Source organism: Sparus aurata, chromosome 8 (genome assembly GCF_900880675.1).
Source record: "Sparus aurata chromosome 8, fSpaAur1.1, whole genome shotgun sequence".
In the NCBI taxonomy this organism is placed as follows: Eukaryota; Metazoa; Chordata; class Actinopteri; order Spariformes; family Sparidae; genus Sparus; species Sparus aurata.
The window spans coordinates 18,764,676-18,782,583 of NC_044194.1; the positions used below are offsets into that span (position 1 = coordinate 18,764,676).

General features: G+C 38.7%; 2 protein-coding genes across 3 annotated transcripts; both read right to left on the minus strand.

Moving 5' to 3' along the window:
* Positions 1-310: 310 nt before the first annotated feature.
* Positions 311-3,627, minus strand: LOC115586280 (interferon-induced transmembrane protein 3-like). Its single transcript, XM_030425177.1, is given in 2 exon segments — positions 311-724; positions 2,332-3,627. Coding segments are annotated over 2 exon segments (330 nt in total). The 5' UTR covers positions 2,548-3,627; the 3' UTR covers positions 311-610.
* An 866-nt stretch (positions 3,628-4,493) lies between these two features.
* Positions 4,494-17,430, minus strand: cat (catalase). Of its 2 annotated transcripts, none has more exons than XM_030425175.1 (13): positions 17,233-17,430; positions 15,731-15,902; positions 15,022-15,132; positions 13,846-13,976; positions 13,445-13,549; positions 13,108-13,233; positions 12,830-13,021; positions 12,336-12,488; positions 11,859-11,997; positions 10,582-10,712; positions 9,153-9,260; positions 6,493-6,576; positions 4,494-5,965 (listed from the first exon to the last, which is right to left on the minus strand). In XM_030425175.1, the coding sequence occupies exons 1-13, from the start codon at positions 17,296-17,298 to the stop codon at positions 5,900-5,902; spliced, it is 1,584 nt and encodes a 527-aa protein (XP_030281035.1). In that variant the 5' UTR covers positions 17,299-17,430; the 3' UTR covers positions 4,494-5,899. The 2 variants fall into 2 exon arrangements, with proteins under 2 accessions (XP_030281035.1, XP_030281034.1); XM_030425174.1 differs by having other exon boundaries at positions 6,487-6,576.
* Between the last annotated feature and the right edge of the window lie 478 nt (positions 17,431-17,908).

Consider the following 17,908-nt stretch of genomic DNA (forward strand, 5'->3'; position numbering starts at 1 on the left):
ACAAGCTGTGTCAACCGTAATATTATCGTGTAGTTGATTAAATTCAAGCCAATGAAATATGCTCGCACTTATTAATCAGCCTACCTTCGGTGTAACCTTTAGAAATTGATCTTGATTAATATTCTAGGTTTATTAAGCCCCAGTGAAATTAAATATCCGCCCTTACGTGGTAACACTGTGAAAAGGTAGCTGTGGACAATGATACTACAATGTACATCTCAAAGAGTTATTGAATAGACAAATTATTTATGTATTTATTTTATGTGTTGAAGTATGAAACTGTTCTAAAATAATTGAGACACAGGCTTTGTAGATAGTATATTTCAATTTAATAAGAACGTCTGACATTCAAGCGTTACTGCAGAGAGAATTTGAGGAAACATTAATGACTCCATTATTTCCATTTCAGACTTTTGTAGCACAAATGGAAATCAAATTATTGTCTGCTCAAGGATTTAAGTAAGAATGTATACAAAGTTATGAATTCCGCCATGAGCATAAAGCAGAGAAACAAGCCAGGAGACAACTTCCAGTCACCCCCTATAATAGGGGTTGTAGGAGTTGTATCTGTATCCGTTCATAAGCTGAATCCCTACGACTACAACAATGATTACATGAGGACTCCGATGGAAACCAGGACAGTTGCCCAGATGTTGAGGCAGTGGGCAGTGGAGGCATAGAGTCTGGCACCCTCCAGATCTCCAGCCACCTTCCGGTCTCTAGCCTGGGAGGACCAAATCACAACAATTTTAAAAGAGATTAATGCACAACATCAGGGGAATAATTTCCATCCATTCTCTCTTTCCACAGATATAGTTTTTGAATGTTCTACCTAATTCTTCATCTTCAAAAATGTGCTTGTCCTTTTTCACATCTTTTGTATTTTTTTAAGCATTGAAAACATCTAAAATCATAGATAACAATATTCATAATCCCTCTCACTGTCCTCTCAAAACTCCTATCATGGTCTTGTTGAGGGCTGTGCCTTCATCATTATTCACGTTTTAGTCAAGTCTTAGCCTTAACATACCCAAAACAAATTTTCAGAGACTGTCTTTTCGAAGGATGCTGCCAAGACATTTATACACACTATGATTCTCTCCCATATGTCCTATTGCATGACAGGTTGGGTACAAGCTGGGAAAATGTACTTAAAGCGAAACTCTCGCCAAAAAGCAACCAAGGCTTTATTTGGGATTGAATATGAGTCAAACCTTCGTGTGAAAGCATTACGACGAAAGAGGCACTTTTAAGATTTACCGTAGTTTCGGTTTTGGGCACGTTAATTTTGAACGGGAGTGCACGGGGCAAGACATGCTAGCATCAAAATCGCTATTTTTAGAACACTAAGAAGGCTCGACACAACATGAAACTTTGCTCGTAGCATCACTAGGGTCTCTACTCATGAACAAGAGCATTGAGAACATTGTTCGTGTCCGCAGAGTTTATGAAAAAGAAGGTTGTTGAACTACACGTTTGCTGCTGCGCTCCTGCGCGTCGCCTTCATGCCAGACAAAAAGTGTTGATCCCCGAGTGCGACCTGACAGGCAGGAGAATAATGGTGAACCGCTCCTCAAGCGTGCCTGTTTGACTCATATTCAATCCCAAATAAAGCCTCGGTTGCTTTTTGGCGAGAGTTTCGCTTTAACCACTGGAATCTCTGTATAAACAAACCTTGAAGGTTTTGGACCAAAGAAAAATGAATTATCGCCACTGTAGGATTTTAGAGAAGCATCATCTTCTGAGCTTTGAGAACTTAAAACTATTTTCAAATGCGTGTCTTCTGCATAGAATCGTAAATGGTTCGGCACCACCTCCATGACGTTATTTCTTAGCCTTTGCTCCACAAAATCCACAAGAACATCTTCCACAGATTGTTCTGTACCCATATGGAACTTTGCCTCTGGGCAGTCCGCTTTCTCTGTGAAAGCCACGACTCGGTGTCACACTCTGCCAGATGACATGAAGACGTGCAATTCTGTCAGCAGCTTCAAAAACAAACTGAAACATTCTTATATCACTGCATTTAAATTGAATAACATATTTTGTTTGTGTGTGTATTTTGTATTTTGTGCTGTGTTTGTTATAGTAAATTTTTTCTAGTGATTTTCTATAACTAAGTTTTCATTATAACCTGCCATGGGACTGCAGATAAATAGGCTCTGAGCTAACTCTGGTACAATGCATCCAATGGCAACATTTATGTTTAATAATGTACGTGGGCCCTCTACAATTAAAGATGAATTCAATTACATTTCCACAAACCATTTGGACTTTTCAAAAACTGTTTTATTGCTTTTCTTGATGTGACAGATTAGCCCACAAACTCACCTTGATTGAGAAGATGAGAGCCGCCAGTCCGAGGCAGAGGGGGTTTGAGTAGACAAAGCAGCAGAGGGACCAGATGATGTGGTCCTTGGGGGGCTCAGAGCTGATGTTCACAGTGGTGTACTAAACCACTGCGGGTCCTCCAGGCTGTCCAGGGAACCCATCATACCTCCCCTGCAAGGGAACAGCCTCACGCGGGTAACCTGCAGAATTCATCATTGTTATCTTAACTGTAATTTGGAGTGCATGCTGCAGGAAGGCGTTCAAGAACTCAAATGTCTCTGCGAGTGGTGTGTGTTGATTTCCCTTTTGAGGTTTCTTGGTTTTTTTGAGGGGTGGAGGGGTACGTGACTTCTGCTTTCTTAAGAAAATGTCCTGAAAAGTTTGTACAATCTGTATTTAAAATTTTCCTCATCTGACATATTTCAAGTCAACCGAAAATATTGGGAGTCACTTCAGATGATTTTTAAACGGCCTTCTAGAATTCAGGTTTACTTGTTTTTTATGGGTGATGGTATAGAGTGAGATGCATCTTGATCAATGAGGACTTTTCAAGGACTTTCTAAGCCCAATTCTCCTCGTTTCAAGAACTCAACATGGCATAATTATTCACACTGTGGCCATTTTCCCTTGACATCACGCTAAGGGATGCATTGAATGCAGGGATTGTTATGCTGCTGTTTTCTAAGTTGCAAGTGAAATGAAACTTAGGGAAATTGACACATTTGTAGAAAAAGAAACAAAAAAGCAGGAAGCAGGAAGCAGATCACACTGCAATGGAACAGGCTCAGTACGGTGACCTCAAGTATTCATCTATGTCAGCTCAACTGTTGTTTGGAGAGCAGGCTGGTGTGCAAGAATTTCCGGTAAATGTCACTTTAACCGTCGAACCACATTTGAAGTTTCTGGGGGTTGGCACAGACCTGATTATTCTACTGAAAGCCAGTGCAGCATAACCAAGCTTACAACACAAACATGAATAGTGCATGAGTTCTTGTCTATTTGGAAAACTTATCATAAATAGTTTGCAGCAATACTTTGAAATTAGAACGCTGCTTGACTCGCATGAAAACAGCCTTTACATTTATTTTTTTTGCCAAATTTCTGTAAGTAACAACAATAAATTGCAGCTAGGAAGCCACTTCTGACCTATTTTTTAGTTCAGACATTCATGGTCCCCAGAAGATGAAGCCAAATGTCTTTGTTGACATAAAATCAATTCTTCTTATGTAGCCCAAAAACATGACACTCTGACTCTTCCTGTTGAACCACTAGCTGGTCATAGTTTTCACTAAACCTGTAAAATATCTCAACATCTACTAGATGGTTTGGCAAAGGATTTGGCATCTTTCGTAATATAAATTAATCAAATTATTTTTAAGATGTTTCATCTAATGTCAGTTTAATTAGTCCAGTACTTGAGTAATTTAATATTTATGACCAAATATGTGCAAAAATGACAACATTCCTATTGGCCTCAGCTGTATACTGTGTATTTAGAATGTAACACTGTCAATAAGGGCTTGTTCACATGACTGTATACTGCTGTGTTGTGTCCCTATTCCATACTACCCTTTGACTCAGGCAGGTTTTGTTTATCTGGTGTCTTCACAGTGGAACAATAACAGACAGCAACTGCAACTAAATTCTGCAAATTTTTGAGTGTACTTTTCATCCACACTTTTCTTGCATGGTGCAAAACTAAAAAGTATTAAATCTCAGGAAAACTGTTTTGATGTCTCTAAAGTTTAACTGGCTGTAGCTGCATGTTTGATTGACACCTCTCCTCACACACATTCTACCACTTCCTGTAAATGGTAAAGATTCTTATTTTTGTGTTTTAACTGTTTAAACCAGCACACTTTCATTTTGCAGCTTAAGTATAGAATATAGCACACACTATAGTATGTAGTATGGATGTGAGACACATCATAGTCTTGTTTTTCTGTCAAGTAATTGCTGGGGGGGACAGATAAAGCTCCATATCTTCGCAGGAAACCCCCTAATGTCAAATTACATCTGTTTTACTGCCATTTCCTCAAGATGAGACATTTTAATGGAGTGTGCAGTCAGCTCAGTCACATTTTGATTTCACTTCACAAACTGTTAAAAGATCCATGAAGATGGAAACACGCTAGAAAAGAAAAAAAGAAATGGAGACAAACTAAAGCTGCTGCTCTTAAGCGGTGATTACATTTTAATTAATAAAGGCACTAAATACACAACTCATGTATAAGATGTTTACAACTGGAACATTAATAAAAAATAAAAAAAAATCAGTTACATTCAGATCAAGAACTTTTTTAAGAAGTTACAAAGTAACAAAGCAGGTTACATGGACAGTTCATGGTGGATAGTGATAAATGTGATTGGTGCATCCTGTTGAGGATCTTTGGGATTTCTTCCAGACTTAAAGTGACCAACGTGATATATTTCAACATTGACTTGAATCTTACTTCTCACCACAACGCCAAGCCAGAACTTATTAGTCAATATAGATTTAATGCCAGTTAACATCATCAGCTAGTTAGTTAATTATGACCGTGAAATAATCCTCTACAGATAAATAAATAATAGAAATTACCTCAAATACCAAATGGAGCAATTCATAAGAGAGTCTTTCAGTTTAAGTAATGTGTATTTGGAAGTTTGAGGATGTGAAAAGGCACTATGGAGTTTTAATTGTGGTGAAAAAAAGCAAAAAAACTTGAAACTTGACCCCCACAGGGAAACAAGCAATAGTGAGTCTAACAAAGTGTTTCTCATGTTCATTTAAATTTTTCGACGGTTCAGTCAAACATGAGGAGCACTAGCCAAAGCTGATCATTTCCCAAAGTGAAAACAAAAACACGGGTATTGGCATAGTGACAAGCCAATTCTTCAAAAGAAATCAAAGTATTTTACCAGCTTGAACCCAAATTTAAGACTCATGCCGTATGTTATTTGAATGCTGACATAGGACTTTTTTAAACAGCTGGATTTGTTTTCTTAAAACTTAAGCTCAAGAGAATTGTTGGATCATCACAACACAGTAGTGCACACACACAACCTGAGGAATTATTGGACACAACCATCACCCATCACAGCACTTAACAACAGTTCGGGATAACTGATTGATTGCAATCACATGAAAATAGGACAAAATACTTTTAAATAACTTCGAAGGCTTTAAGTGGTGAAGCACTCAAATTTGGCATGATTCTGTTGTAACCAATCAGTCATCGATCGTCCTTACATGCCACAGAGGTCTATGCATTCAGATTTTTTCAAAATGGCTGTTCAGTCAAGAAAAAATTGCATTGTTGAGTTTCATCAGACATTAGTAGCCTGCTGAACATTGCTAGCTTTGAGGATACTAAAGAAAATAAACTGTCTGTTTGTTTACTGGTTTGCCCTAATTAAAAATGACCTAACCCAACCCAAACACTACATGGTTAGTATTTCAGTCTCATCACGGTCTGTAATTGGCAATATAAGTCCATTCTTGTTACTTATAGTAGACGTTGATAATCAATTAGTGCGTTTGCTCTTACACAAATCAGGGGGCTGCCCCCAGTGGACATTAAAGGCATCACATCTTGGAGGACGCAGAAATGGCAGAGGCTCCTGGACGGCTGTAAACGTGGACATTTGTGCTCTGAAAATAACAAAGTGGAAGGGACACAGAGAGAGCGAGAGAGATTGTATTAGTTTTCATAATGTACAGTATATGCCCATCATGGTGAAAAAGAAGACACCCCGATTTCAACACTGGTCCTATGAGCAATTTCTAACATTTCAGAATTTCATCCCACATGTTCGGCACTGGTATTATTTGAGAAAATGTTGAATTTTCAAATGAAGCAACTGAACACTGTCCAAATATTTGGAAATTTAAAGACATTTAAAGTAACTGATGATGATGAAAAGTCGGGAAAACATGTTTACTAACTCAAACATTCCTCTGGGAAACATGTCTGTCTGTGGCAAATTTTGTGGCAATCCATCCAATAGTTGGATATTTAATAATCAATCAAAATTGAGAAATGTCAAAGTCATAATGGTGTGGGGGAAAAATTATCACAGAATCACAAGAGCAATTAATATTTGTTTTCTGTGAACAAATGGATGGATGGATGGATGAATGGATGGATGGACTGACCACAATGGCAATCTTACCTTCACCTTTTTGGCCTCTGCATTGTACTTGTTGAGAAGGGCCTGGACCCTGTTTCCATAATCGGGATGGACAGCCTTCAAGTTCTCGACCTGCATGAAGAAGCCAGACAATCAAACAAAAGCAACATTATGTAGAAATTGTTTTGTTTTTTTATGCAAATTTTCAATTAGAATCTAATGACAGTTGGTGGATTGTTTTGGCCCTGTCCATAAAATCTGATCAAACAACAAGTCCAGTAAAAAACGCATTAGCTGACTTTCAGTGTTAAACTGTTAAAAGATCCATATCGTTTGCATTATTTATCAACTAATGTCTGTTTTAGTTATGTGTTGTTAAAGGAAAACAGTTTAGAATTGAAGCCAGTTTTCACGGGCTTTAAATGTTTCTCACCATCGAATTTCAGAGTTTCCTCAGGTTGACCTAGTTGCTAACATTAGCTCGATAGTTCTGTGGAAAGTGAAACCCCTACCTGACCACAGTGCAAAGTGTGGTCAGGTTGCACATCACTCTTTTCCAAAGTGATGTGCAAACAGTGTGCAGTGAAACTTTCCCTTCTAACAAAAAGGCACAGGGGTTTGTGTTATGGTCGGTTTTGGACAGTTTTTGGGGCTGTGAAAAACATGAAACCAATAAAAACATTTATGGCTGAAAGAGGGGCTCAGGCGGGGGAAAGAGAGGCGTTAAGGTAAAGACATCCTGGGGCTAGCTAGTTAGCATATTAACCCCCATCGATATGTCTGTAACAGGATACATAGACGTCTTTGACAAGATGTCAAAACTGTCATTTTTTAACATCCTACTAAAGCTTAGTTGATTTTTAAATGTTTAAAACTTTTAGCATATTCCACCTCTAAAAATCATTTTTAAATCCCTTTAAAAGTTTCATTGTCTGTAGTGCACTCTGATCATGCCTTTGAATATAAAAAGACTTGCCTTGCTGTACACCCACATAACCATGTTTCCTGATTACTGGCCCATTGGCACATTTGGTATTACTAAAGTAGATCCCAATTTAAGATAACTCTTGACACTGCTTATTTCACTTAAAAATTCCACTTTTTTTAGTGTTTTAAAAATAGCAATTTTGATGCTAGCATAAAAGTGCCCCTGCACCCCATTGAAAATTAGCTTGCCCAAAAACGAAACTACAGTAAATCTTAAAAGTGCCTCTTTGGTCGTAATAATGCTTTTACACAAAGGTTTGACTCATATTCAATCGCAAATAAAGCCTATGCTTTTCTATGCTCAAATCCATTAGAGTTTCACTTTACTGGATTTAAGCATAGCAGGTGATGTGTATCTGTGTAATGAGGGAGAGTGTGGCCTAAAGATGTCATCACCCTATAAGCAAAGTGTGCATAATTATTAGGGAGCTTCTTTTCCTTGGGCAAAATGGGCTAAAAAAGAGATTTAACTGACTCTCAATAGTCAAAAATTCCAAAAAGTCTCTCAGAGGGATGCAGCACTCTTGAAATTGCTAAGATATTGGGGTGTGATTACAGAACCATCAAAACGTTTTGTTGCAAACTAGGAACCCATCATCTTCCAGTTCTGTCATATTCCATAACTGCAACCTATCTGGAGTACCCAGAAGTACAAGATGTTCAGTGCTCAGAGACATGGCCCTGGTAAGGAAGGCTGAAACCCGACCACCACTGAACAAGACACATAAGCTGAAGCGTCTAGACTGGGCCAAGAAATATCTGAAGACAGATTTTTCAAAGGTTTTATGAACTGATGAAATGAGAGTGACTCTTGATGGACCAGATGGATGGGCCCGTGGCTAGATCAGTAACGGGCACAGAGCTCCACTTCGAGTCAGACGCCAACAAGGTGGAGGTGGGGTACTGGTAAGGGCTGGTGTTTTTAAAGATGAGCTGGTAGGACCTTTTTCAGGTTGAAGATGGACTCAAAATCAACTCCCAATCCTACTGCTAGTTTTTAGAAGACAATTTCTTCAAGCAGTGGTACAGGAAGAAGTCAGCATCTTTCAAAAAGACAATGATTTTTATGCAGGACAATGCTCCACCACATGCATCCAAGTACTCCTCTGCGTGGCTAGCCAGGAAAGGCCTTAAAGATGAAAAAATTATGACATGGTCCCTTCCTCACCTGACCTGAACCCAATTGACAATTTGTGGACCCTTCTTAAACGGGAAATTTTTTTTACAGTAAAGGAAAACAGTTCACCTCTCTGAACATGTCTGGGAGGCTGTGGTTGCTGCTCCCCCAAAAGTTGATCATCGACAGATCAAGAAACTGACAAACTCAATGAATGGAAGGCTTATCACTGTTATTGAAAAGAAGGGTGGCTATATTGGTCACTGATTTTTTAAAAGTCAGAAATGTTTATTTGAAAGTTTTGAGTTGTTTGTTTATAACTCTAACTTAAACAGATGAAAATAAAGAAGTGAGATGGGAAAATGTGTTTTTTTTTATTTAGTGGCGTAATAATTCTGCACACTAATAGTATAGCCATTAATATAGATTTTCAGCTAAGAAAACCAAAACCTCACTTTTACTTTCTTAAATATTCATGTTTGAGGTTTATTAACATTTTGGATTAACAGAGAGCACTGTAGTTGTTCATTAATAAAAACAATCCTTTAAAAATAAGACTTGCCTAATAATTGTGCACACAGTGTATAAGGTGATGTGGACTGACCATGCGTTTTTGGATGAAGAGCTGGGCTCCCTTCAGGGCACCTGCCATGTTCTGGCAAAGTCTCTGGCGCTCCTGTTCGTTCAGCACCTGGGTGTAGAAGGCACGGACCTGCAAGAAATCAACAAACAAATAATCAAAATTACATGTTTAACTCCATTTTATACAGAAACTGGAGTTTAAAAAAAGAACATTATGCAATCGGTTATCCTATATCGACAGACCAATCAGTGCCCTGCTGGCATTCTGTAATGGCAGTAAAAATATGACCTACTACCCCTATTTTCCCAGACATGTGAACGATAAATTCCTCTTTGCATTACTGAATTTCTAAATTCAATAAGGTAATTGACTACTGATTATCAGGTCAGTCTGTATGCTAAAGCAATGTTGACTGACTCAACTTGAAGTAACTGACTTTGCTTTATCTGTCTGGTGCTGGGCAGGAAATGTACAGTGAAAACAGCAAGTTGAAGAGCGGTATGAGAACCAACAGTACAGGGCCAGAAAACCAAATCAAAGAGGCTGAGACTCTGCTGTAGGGAGCTGGAGAGCCAAACAACAATTCTGTCAGTTTGGGACTACGAACAACACATTTCACATACCAGTAAACATTTGATCCAGTATAGACATAAACATATTAATTAGTGCAGCTTTAGAATAATATTAAAGGTGCACTATGTAGCTTTTTTAGTAACAGTTCATGTAACTTCCTGATAGACGATATTGTCTTTTTGTTCTCACCCTAAATGAAAATACAAGTCTGTTTTGCTCGATTGTTGACAAACTCAAATTTAAAATTATTTAAAAGTCATGTTAGGTCTGATATTCCTTGTATCAAGACCTCTGTCTCTGTGAATAGGCCTGAAAAAACGTGCATAGTGCACCTTTAAATTGAAAATAGAATGGTACATAAATGCTTTCAGAAAAATGAATCCATGATACAAATAATAAGATTACATCATCATTTTGAGATTAGACTGGATCATAATGCTGGCTTTGAAGAACTTGTAATCACATTTAAAAAGGAACCAAATTATTATGACCATTACAGGATCAAGGAAACAAATCTTTTAAAAAAATCTGTTCAGTTAAAAATATATTTTGCTAACTAATTACTTTATTATAATCTCCCCATTAACTCTTCGCTAAAGAAGAATTAAAAGTTTTGATGACATAATATCTTAAGTAAGGAGAACTGTCCCCACATTTAAACTCATTCAGAGGTTGTGCTATGGATCTTTCTCTGTGTCCTTAATAAAGTAATTAGCTTATCACTGTATATGATTTGAAAATAATGTTGTATGCTCAACAGTGTTGTTCTGTCCTGGTTAATTTAATATTCTGTCCACACTACTGTATGTGAATACTCAAATCAAAAACACACCTATTTAGCTCTTGTGGGCACAAAAGGCTTGGCTGTTATCTTTACCTGTGTGACATTATCTTCATCTTCGCTGTTGTAACGTGCCACATCTGCAGACACCTTGAACTTGGACTCGACAAACTGAGGCTGGGTCTCTGGAGCACTGAAGCTGTTGGGATAGTAGTTTGGAGCTCCACCTAGAGGTCGGACAAACCAAACCCTGGTGAGTTGGCTTTACTTACAGTGAGTAAATCTGATCTGTAAATACAATGAAAACATGATGCCGGTCAAACTGATCACTACGGTTTTAAATACAGCATGCTGTAAATGCTGTATAGTCTGCTTTTGTTAGTTGAATTTATTACATTTTGGATGAACTTGAAACATTTAAAAACATTCTCATATACCTGTTCTTTTTACTTTTTTGTAATAATATAACATTTCTGAAGCACCGAACCACTATAAACAAATATGCTGAAAATGGCTCATTTTGTCCAAGCATTTGATACAGTCCAAATGGTGACATCTCTTGGCCAACCCTTGCTATTGCACTTATGGAGAAAGAAGGATAGTTCCAAAAAATCCAAGACCATGATAGTTAGTAGAATATGATTGGTACTGCTGCAGTCATTTACATTTTTTGTTCAGTAAAGCTTGTTTTTTTTAAAAAAAACAACCATTCTGCCTTTCTTATTGAGATGATACTTACTTGAACAGGTCGATACTGTGTGGAGTATTTCATGATTATAATGACTAGTCTTGATTTTCTCTGATAAAATGACTTTCATGTAATCATGCATGTTCCATCATCACCTCAACAATTTAAACTTTAGACAGGTTTGCCCTTGCCCTACTGAAGAACATTGTGGGAAATACCAGTACTGCCAAAACGACAAAGCTGTGGATATAGATTTATTTGAACTAAAATCATGTCATGTTTTTCCCAGCCATTATACGGCTTAGGCGCGGCGCCCAAGCGTTTTTGCCTCCCGCCTAAGCAGGGTTCTCCCCAGACGATGGAACAGCGGCTATACCGCTAGGTCAGCGGCGCTATACTCCGCGCGTGACGGTGACGAGCGTCCGTCCCCCGGTTGACAGCTAGGAGCTCCCGGCTGACGGAGATGCGCGTCTCTCCGTCCGTCCGTGTCTCTCCCCCCCCCCGGACTGACGTTGACGAGCGTTCGCGCCACAACACTAAAAATTTCTGGGGAGAACCCTGCATGTTATTCTACAGATTATACAAAATAAATTGCTGAGCCATGTGTCCTGCTTTAACAGTTAAGCATTTGGGTCCATTCTTGTTATCATAAGCACAAAGAAACACAGGCTGTACTGTGACCTACCTTGGTTGTCAAACATGCACATTGGACCATCACGCTGGTAGTTGCTCACACGGGCCCTGAAGGGGCAGTTGACAGGGAGCTGCAGGTAGTTGGCTCCCAGACGGTGACGATGTGTGTCTGGGTAGGAGAATAGACGACCCTAGAAAAAAACAAGACAGAGCATTGTTACAAAGTAGGTCTCTGTACAGTCAGAGAGATAAAACACACAACGCATGTTTTCAGCCACTTATTCCAAGCATTTAGTCCATCTAATGCTGTGCTGGAACAGAATTAAAACATTTAAACCTCACCATATAACCAAACCGAGATGCCTAAACATGCTTTAACAGGACAGGGTCCCAGATACCGACTGAATATATGAAACAAAGTTTTTTTTTTTGTAATTTATAGTATGCATGCATATTTTCAAGCTATTAACCTTTTCCAATTTAATCTGACTGGAAAAAAAACCTGAGAGAAAGTCAGTTGTGGTGTTACCTGCAGCATCTTGTCGGGGCTTGGCTCAACGCCCGGTGGCATGTTGCTAGGGTCAAAGGCCAGCTGCTCCACCTCTGCAAAGTAGTTGACTGGGTTCCTGTTCAGCACCATTTTGCCCACAGGGATCAGTGGGTATTCTTTATGTGACCAAACCTAAATCGGAAAACACCTTTAGCTGAAAAATAATTCACTCAACTGCGAGGCAGATCCAACAACACACCAACATTTGTCATCTATGTAAAGCTAAACACTCTATAAACTATGCTAAGATAAATGCCATTTTGTTATAATGGCTTGAACATTGTTATTCTTATCGTCACCAGGCCACTGCAATTGAGTTCTAACAATATTTTTTCCAGGTTGGATAAATGTACAGCTCCTTCGACTAAATCCACTTATTAGTCGCCAAGGTTTGTTAAAAGAAAAAATAAACTTTTAGATTAGTTATTTTCCTATTCAGTGATGGATAATAAAACAGTGTAGGGATGTGGTACCTTGGTAAGATCAAAGGGGTTGAACTGGAATTTCTCAGCCTGCTCAAAGGTCATGACCTGGATGTAGAAGGTCCAGGATGGGAAGTTGCCATTGGCAATGGCGTTGAACAAGTCTCCGATGGCATAATCTGGGTTGGTGGAGGCCAGCCGGTCTGCTTCCTCCACTGTCAGATTCTTTATTCCTTGATCAGTCTAAAAGACATGTAAAAAAGACATAATCAAGCAATGGCAAAAACCCAGAAGGTGGATCTATAAGTGGATTAAGGGTTCAAACAGACCTTGTAGTGGAACTTGCAGTAGAAACGCTCACCATTGGCATTGACCAGTTTGAAGGTGTGGGAGCCGTAGCCATTCATGTGACGAAAGCCATCAGGCAAACCTCGATCACTGAACAAGAAAGACACCTGCACAGAGGATAAAGGACAAAATACACAAGATTAATAGTCCTGCAAATTTTTCTGTACCAACTAGTATTCATGTAAACCACCAAACGTAAACAGCAAGTATAAACACAACGAGGTAAATCATTGCAAGAGCAACAGTACAATGCAACACTAATTGAGAATATTTTGACAATTGTAATCAGAAAGTGTCACGTTAAATGCCATCAGCTACCTGATGCAGACTCTCAGGCCTCAGGCTCCAGAAGTCCCACACCATGTCGGGGTCTTTCATGTGGGTTTGGGGATTGCGCTTCTGGGAGTGAATGAAGGACGGGAACTGCACAGTGCAAAGGAGGGAGGTCAGTGTGATGTTTTGCATTTGATTTGTGTTAATCAAATAGGTGGTTATCAAATGTGTTAAGGTTTGGTTTCCATGTTTCCAAGTTTCCATGTTCGATAATGTAGTGAACTAATTAATGGCTTATTAATGATGGAACTACAATGTGTTTCTATATTTATTTACATGTTTGAGAAAATAAAATATCAGACTGTTGCTCAATTTGTGGCCCTTCATGAATTAATTATTGCAACGGCACTTTGTGCTCATACATCACCTGCAGTACACCCACTCACCAGCAGGGCATCCCTGATGAAGAAAATGGGGGTGTTGTTGCCCGTCAGGTCCCAGTTGCCCTCCTCAGTGTAAAACTTGACTGCAAAGCCTCTCGGGTCTCGCACAGTGTCTGCTGAGCCTGATTCCCCAGCTGAATTACAACAGGAGATAACATTTCACTCGTAAATTAGTAAGGTAACAGGTCAGAATGCATAATTTAAATTAAATTAAGGCTTCATTGATTAGTCGATTAATCCATACGCCGATCCACAGGAAAATAACTGCTGACTATTTTGATCATTATTTAAGCCACTTAATTATTTAAGCCAACATTTTAAATTTGATAACCAGCTGCTTAAATATGAGACTGATGCTTTTGTTTGTCCTACACTGAAATAATTTGAATATCTTTCAGTTGAAGATTACTGTTCAGATAAAGCTAGACATCTTTTAAAGATCAGATAATACATTAAGAGTATCAGTAATCAGTAGATAAATAGATGCTGAAAATAATTGTTAGAGTATTGTTCAAGCTATTCTGATCAATAAGGCTTAAAATTCAACATCAGAGCTCCAACTGAGTTTGAGGAGAGTGGATCTGTCTTTGTATTAGCAATCTCAGTTGAGAAAATAAGTGCAATTCTAAAACACACTTGTGAGTGTGCTGTAAGTGTGAATGGGACCGTGCAACTTCTAGTGCCACTAAAGTTAATCTTATGAAACATTCAAGCCAATGACTGTGTCAAACTAAAATTCTGGAGTCACAACCCATCTGCTGAAGAGAGATATCCAGCCTCATACCAACTACAAACAATCATAAAGGCAGCGTATACTGAAACTGCAAGTTTCCTGCTTTCTTTCAAAAAAAAAATATATTTCTGCCCAAAATATTAATCAAAATGCTAGAAGTCATTATTTTAAGATCTTTGGGAAGTACTCCTAAAAAATAAACTTTTATCTAAATATAATATTTCTAGATTATTTTGTGAAAGGCTCTGAAACTTCTGTCACACCACACAATTTCCTGTGTAATGCATGATTCAACAATGTGTGAGGACACAAATCCAGGGGAGGAAAAAATATTTTAAATTGATCCTCTGCTCAAAACAATCCTATACATTTTTGGTATATTAAAAGGATATTCTGAAACAAAAAGGTTAGAAACAAAACTTAACACATGACAAGGTTTTTCTTACCCACAGTGGAGAAGCGGACAGCGATAGGTGTTGTCTTGCCGACATGCTCAAACAACTTGGCCTTGCAGTAGCGAGTGATGTCATGAGTCACCTCAAAGTAACCAAACGCCCCTGCATCATGAAGGAACGGTGTTAAAATGGGTCTTTGTTTTGTTCACATATTTATATCTGCTTAGTCATGTCTGGTTAAAACATTTGTAGTTGCCTGCTCAGACTAGTGTTATTTCACCATGCACTGGAAAGAATGCGGCTCCCCCCGGAGAAGGCCAACAAACATAGTTTGCTCAATATCAGGCAACAAGTCTCTGACCCTGATCCCAGTAGCTTGCAAAGATTATGTTGATTAAGGTTCTCAGTCATCCAGGTCATGTTAAATCTAGGTGCTGTATCGTAGGCAACTGGTAGGCAAATAATCAAAAAACAAAAGAAAATCATTGATATTGATTTATTGGTCATAAAAAACCCCAACCCCAACACTCCCCAAACTTTATAAAAAGTTTGGGGAGTGTTGCCTGCAAACTTGACCTTGACCTTGCCTGAGAGTCATTTTATCTTAATTTAGGGTTTTTTTAATTGACATATTTTTTGTTTGATCAATATAAATGAAACAGTTAAACCCTTCAATGCGTAATGTCAACATGATACAGACAGCACAGAGGTGACACAGAATCAGCTACAAAGAAGAGACAGATTCCTCCGCAACCCTCACCTCCCCCTTTGGCATGCACCACTCTCTCTGGGATTCGTTCACGGTCAAAATGGGCCATCTCATCTGTGAAGACCACATCCTGAACCAGCAGAGGACCTCTCGGCCCTGCAGTCTGCAGGTTTAGCTTGTCCCCAACGGGATGGCCAGCCCCTGTGGTCAGTGTGTCTGGCCTCTGTGTAGACAGAATCCATGAAACCACGTTCAGTTACACAAGATCTCCATGTTAAGCCAAGTGCTAATCTAATCTTATGTAACACAATCTAAATTTCAAATGATGTTGCAAACAGAGCATATTAAAGGTTTACTATAATGACTACTTATAATGATTTTATTTTTGATACATTTGTTGATTTTTCTCAAATGATTGATGAATAATTTATGGATAAATGGCTGTTAGAAGGTAAAGTCTATAAAACTGGACAAGATGACACAAGCTATCAAAATTAAACTGTCCCCCCTTCATCGTTTTCACAGCTGTAAAATATTTTCTTAACGGGGCCCAACCGATATCAGCTGATGCAGATATCAATATCAGGAAGTAAAAAAATCTGATACAGGTATATTAGCCAATATGCACAATTTTTTGCAGTGATTCCCTCCAATAAGGTTATCGGACAATGTGACAGAGATATGTACTGGGAGGCAGGATATTTACAGATCAGCAATAAACTATGTGGTCTAAAATGACTGCACTGCTCTGAAACAGTAAACAAAGCAGGAATCTGTTTCTGCCTTATTATTTCTGAAAGAAAATGTCATATTTGTGCATATCGGATCCACCGATACTGATATAGCTGTTAGAGGTCAATATCATCATCGAGCTCTACTGTATTATCACAGAAATCACCCTGGAAACCTGAACTGGTGTTCAGACAGCATAAATAAAACAGAATGAGACAAGTAATGTTACAAAATCGTAATAACCATGATGTGGTTGGAGTTGGAGAGACTTAGACTTCAATAAGGGTTACTTTATGTCATGGCAGCTATTTTCTCTGATATGCCGTGGTTATATAACCCACAAGGGTGAAGTTCAGCTACAAACCAGCCTCTGGTCAATGACCTACTCCATATCCTCATATTACATTAGTTCTACTCTCCCATTAACGCTGCTTGCGTGTTTATTCTGTGACTAAAAATGTCTGGACATGGTCGTTGCTAGCTATATCTTATGTCTTTAGCATGTAACGCTAGCTAGTTATCAACTGTTTGCATGTTTGCTAGTGAGCCCTTTGCTATAATAACAACTACATACGGTCTAATAACACGCATTTAACAGTACTTCACGAATTTGAAATGTTTTATCAGCACGTCTTCAAAGTCTGGTTTAAATGTTGAACGCTAACTAGCTCGTCCGACAAGCTAGCCTTTAGCTTTTAATGTTTTGCCGTTGACGTTGTCTCGTTACCTTAATCGACCTCTCACCCATTTCCCCCCACCCCCAAGTCTCAGGCTGTGTTGCGCACCAAAAACACTGCTTCAGATTCCGAGCATCTACAGACCTGCACGCCTCTGCTCTCCTTCCATATCTTCATTTGATCGGTGGTTTTATCTCTGTTGTCAGCCATCTCGACAGGTCAGCGCTGCTGGACGTTCAGACCGCACACAGCTCAGTAGATGCTACGGACAAAAGCGTTATCTTCTGATTCCAATGCCTGAAATTCTTCCTGGACTTTGCTCAATGTGACTCCGCCCCCTCCGGCGCCCCTCTCTTCTGATTGGCTGAGAGGCGAAACTGACCTACTTTTGATAGAAGAGGAGGAAGCACTAGACCAGATCCTCTATTGTACTTTAATAATATAGTCCCTACATTTTTCTACTTTATCTTATGCCATTTTTATAACAATTTGTGTATGTTCATAGTGATGGAATACAACTAAGTACATCTACTCAAGTGCTGTACTTTAGTACAATTTTGAGGTATTTGTATTGTACTTGGGTATTTCCACTCCACCACATTTTAGATGCAAATATTGTACTTTCACACCACTAATTTGATAACCTTTGTGTCTAGTGACTTTGCAGAATACATGCTGCATCAGTGCCAGAGTAGTGCATTGTTTTAAATGTATTTAATTTGGCAGAAAACACTGCAATAATCTGCAAAAAACTGGATATAATTAGTATACATTATATAAATACATTACATAATCTACTTTTACCTCTACTCTACTAATT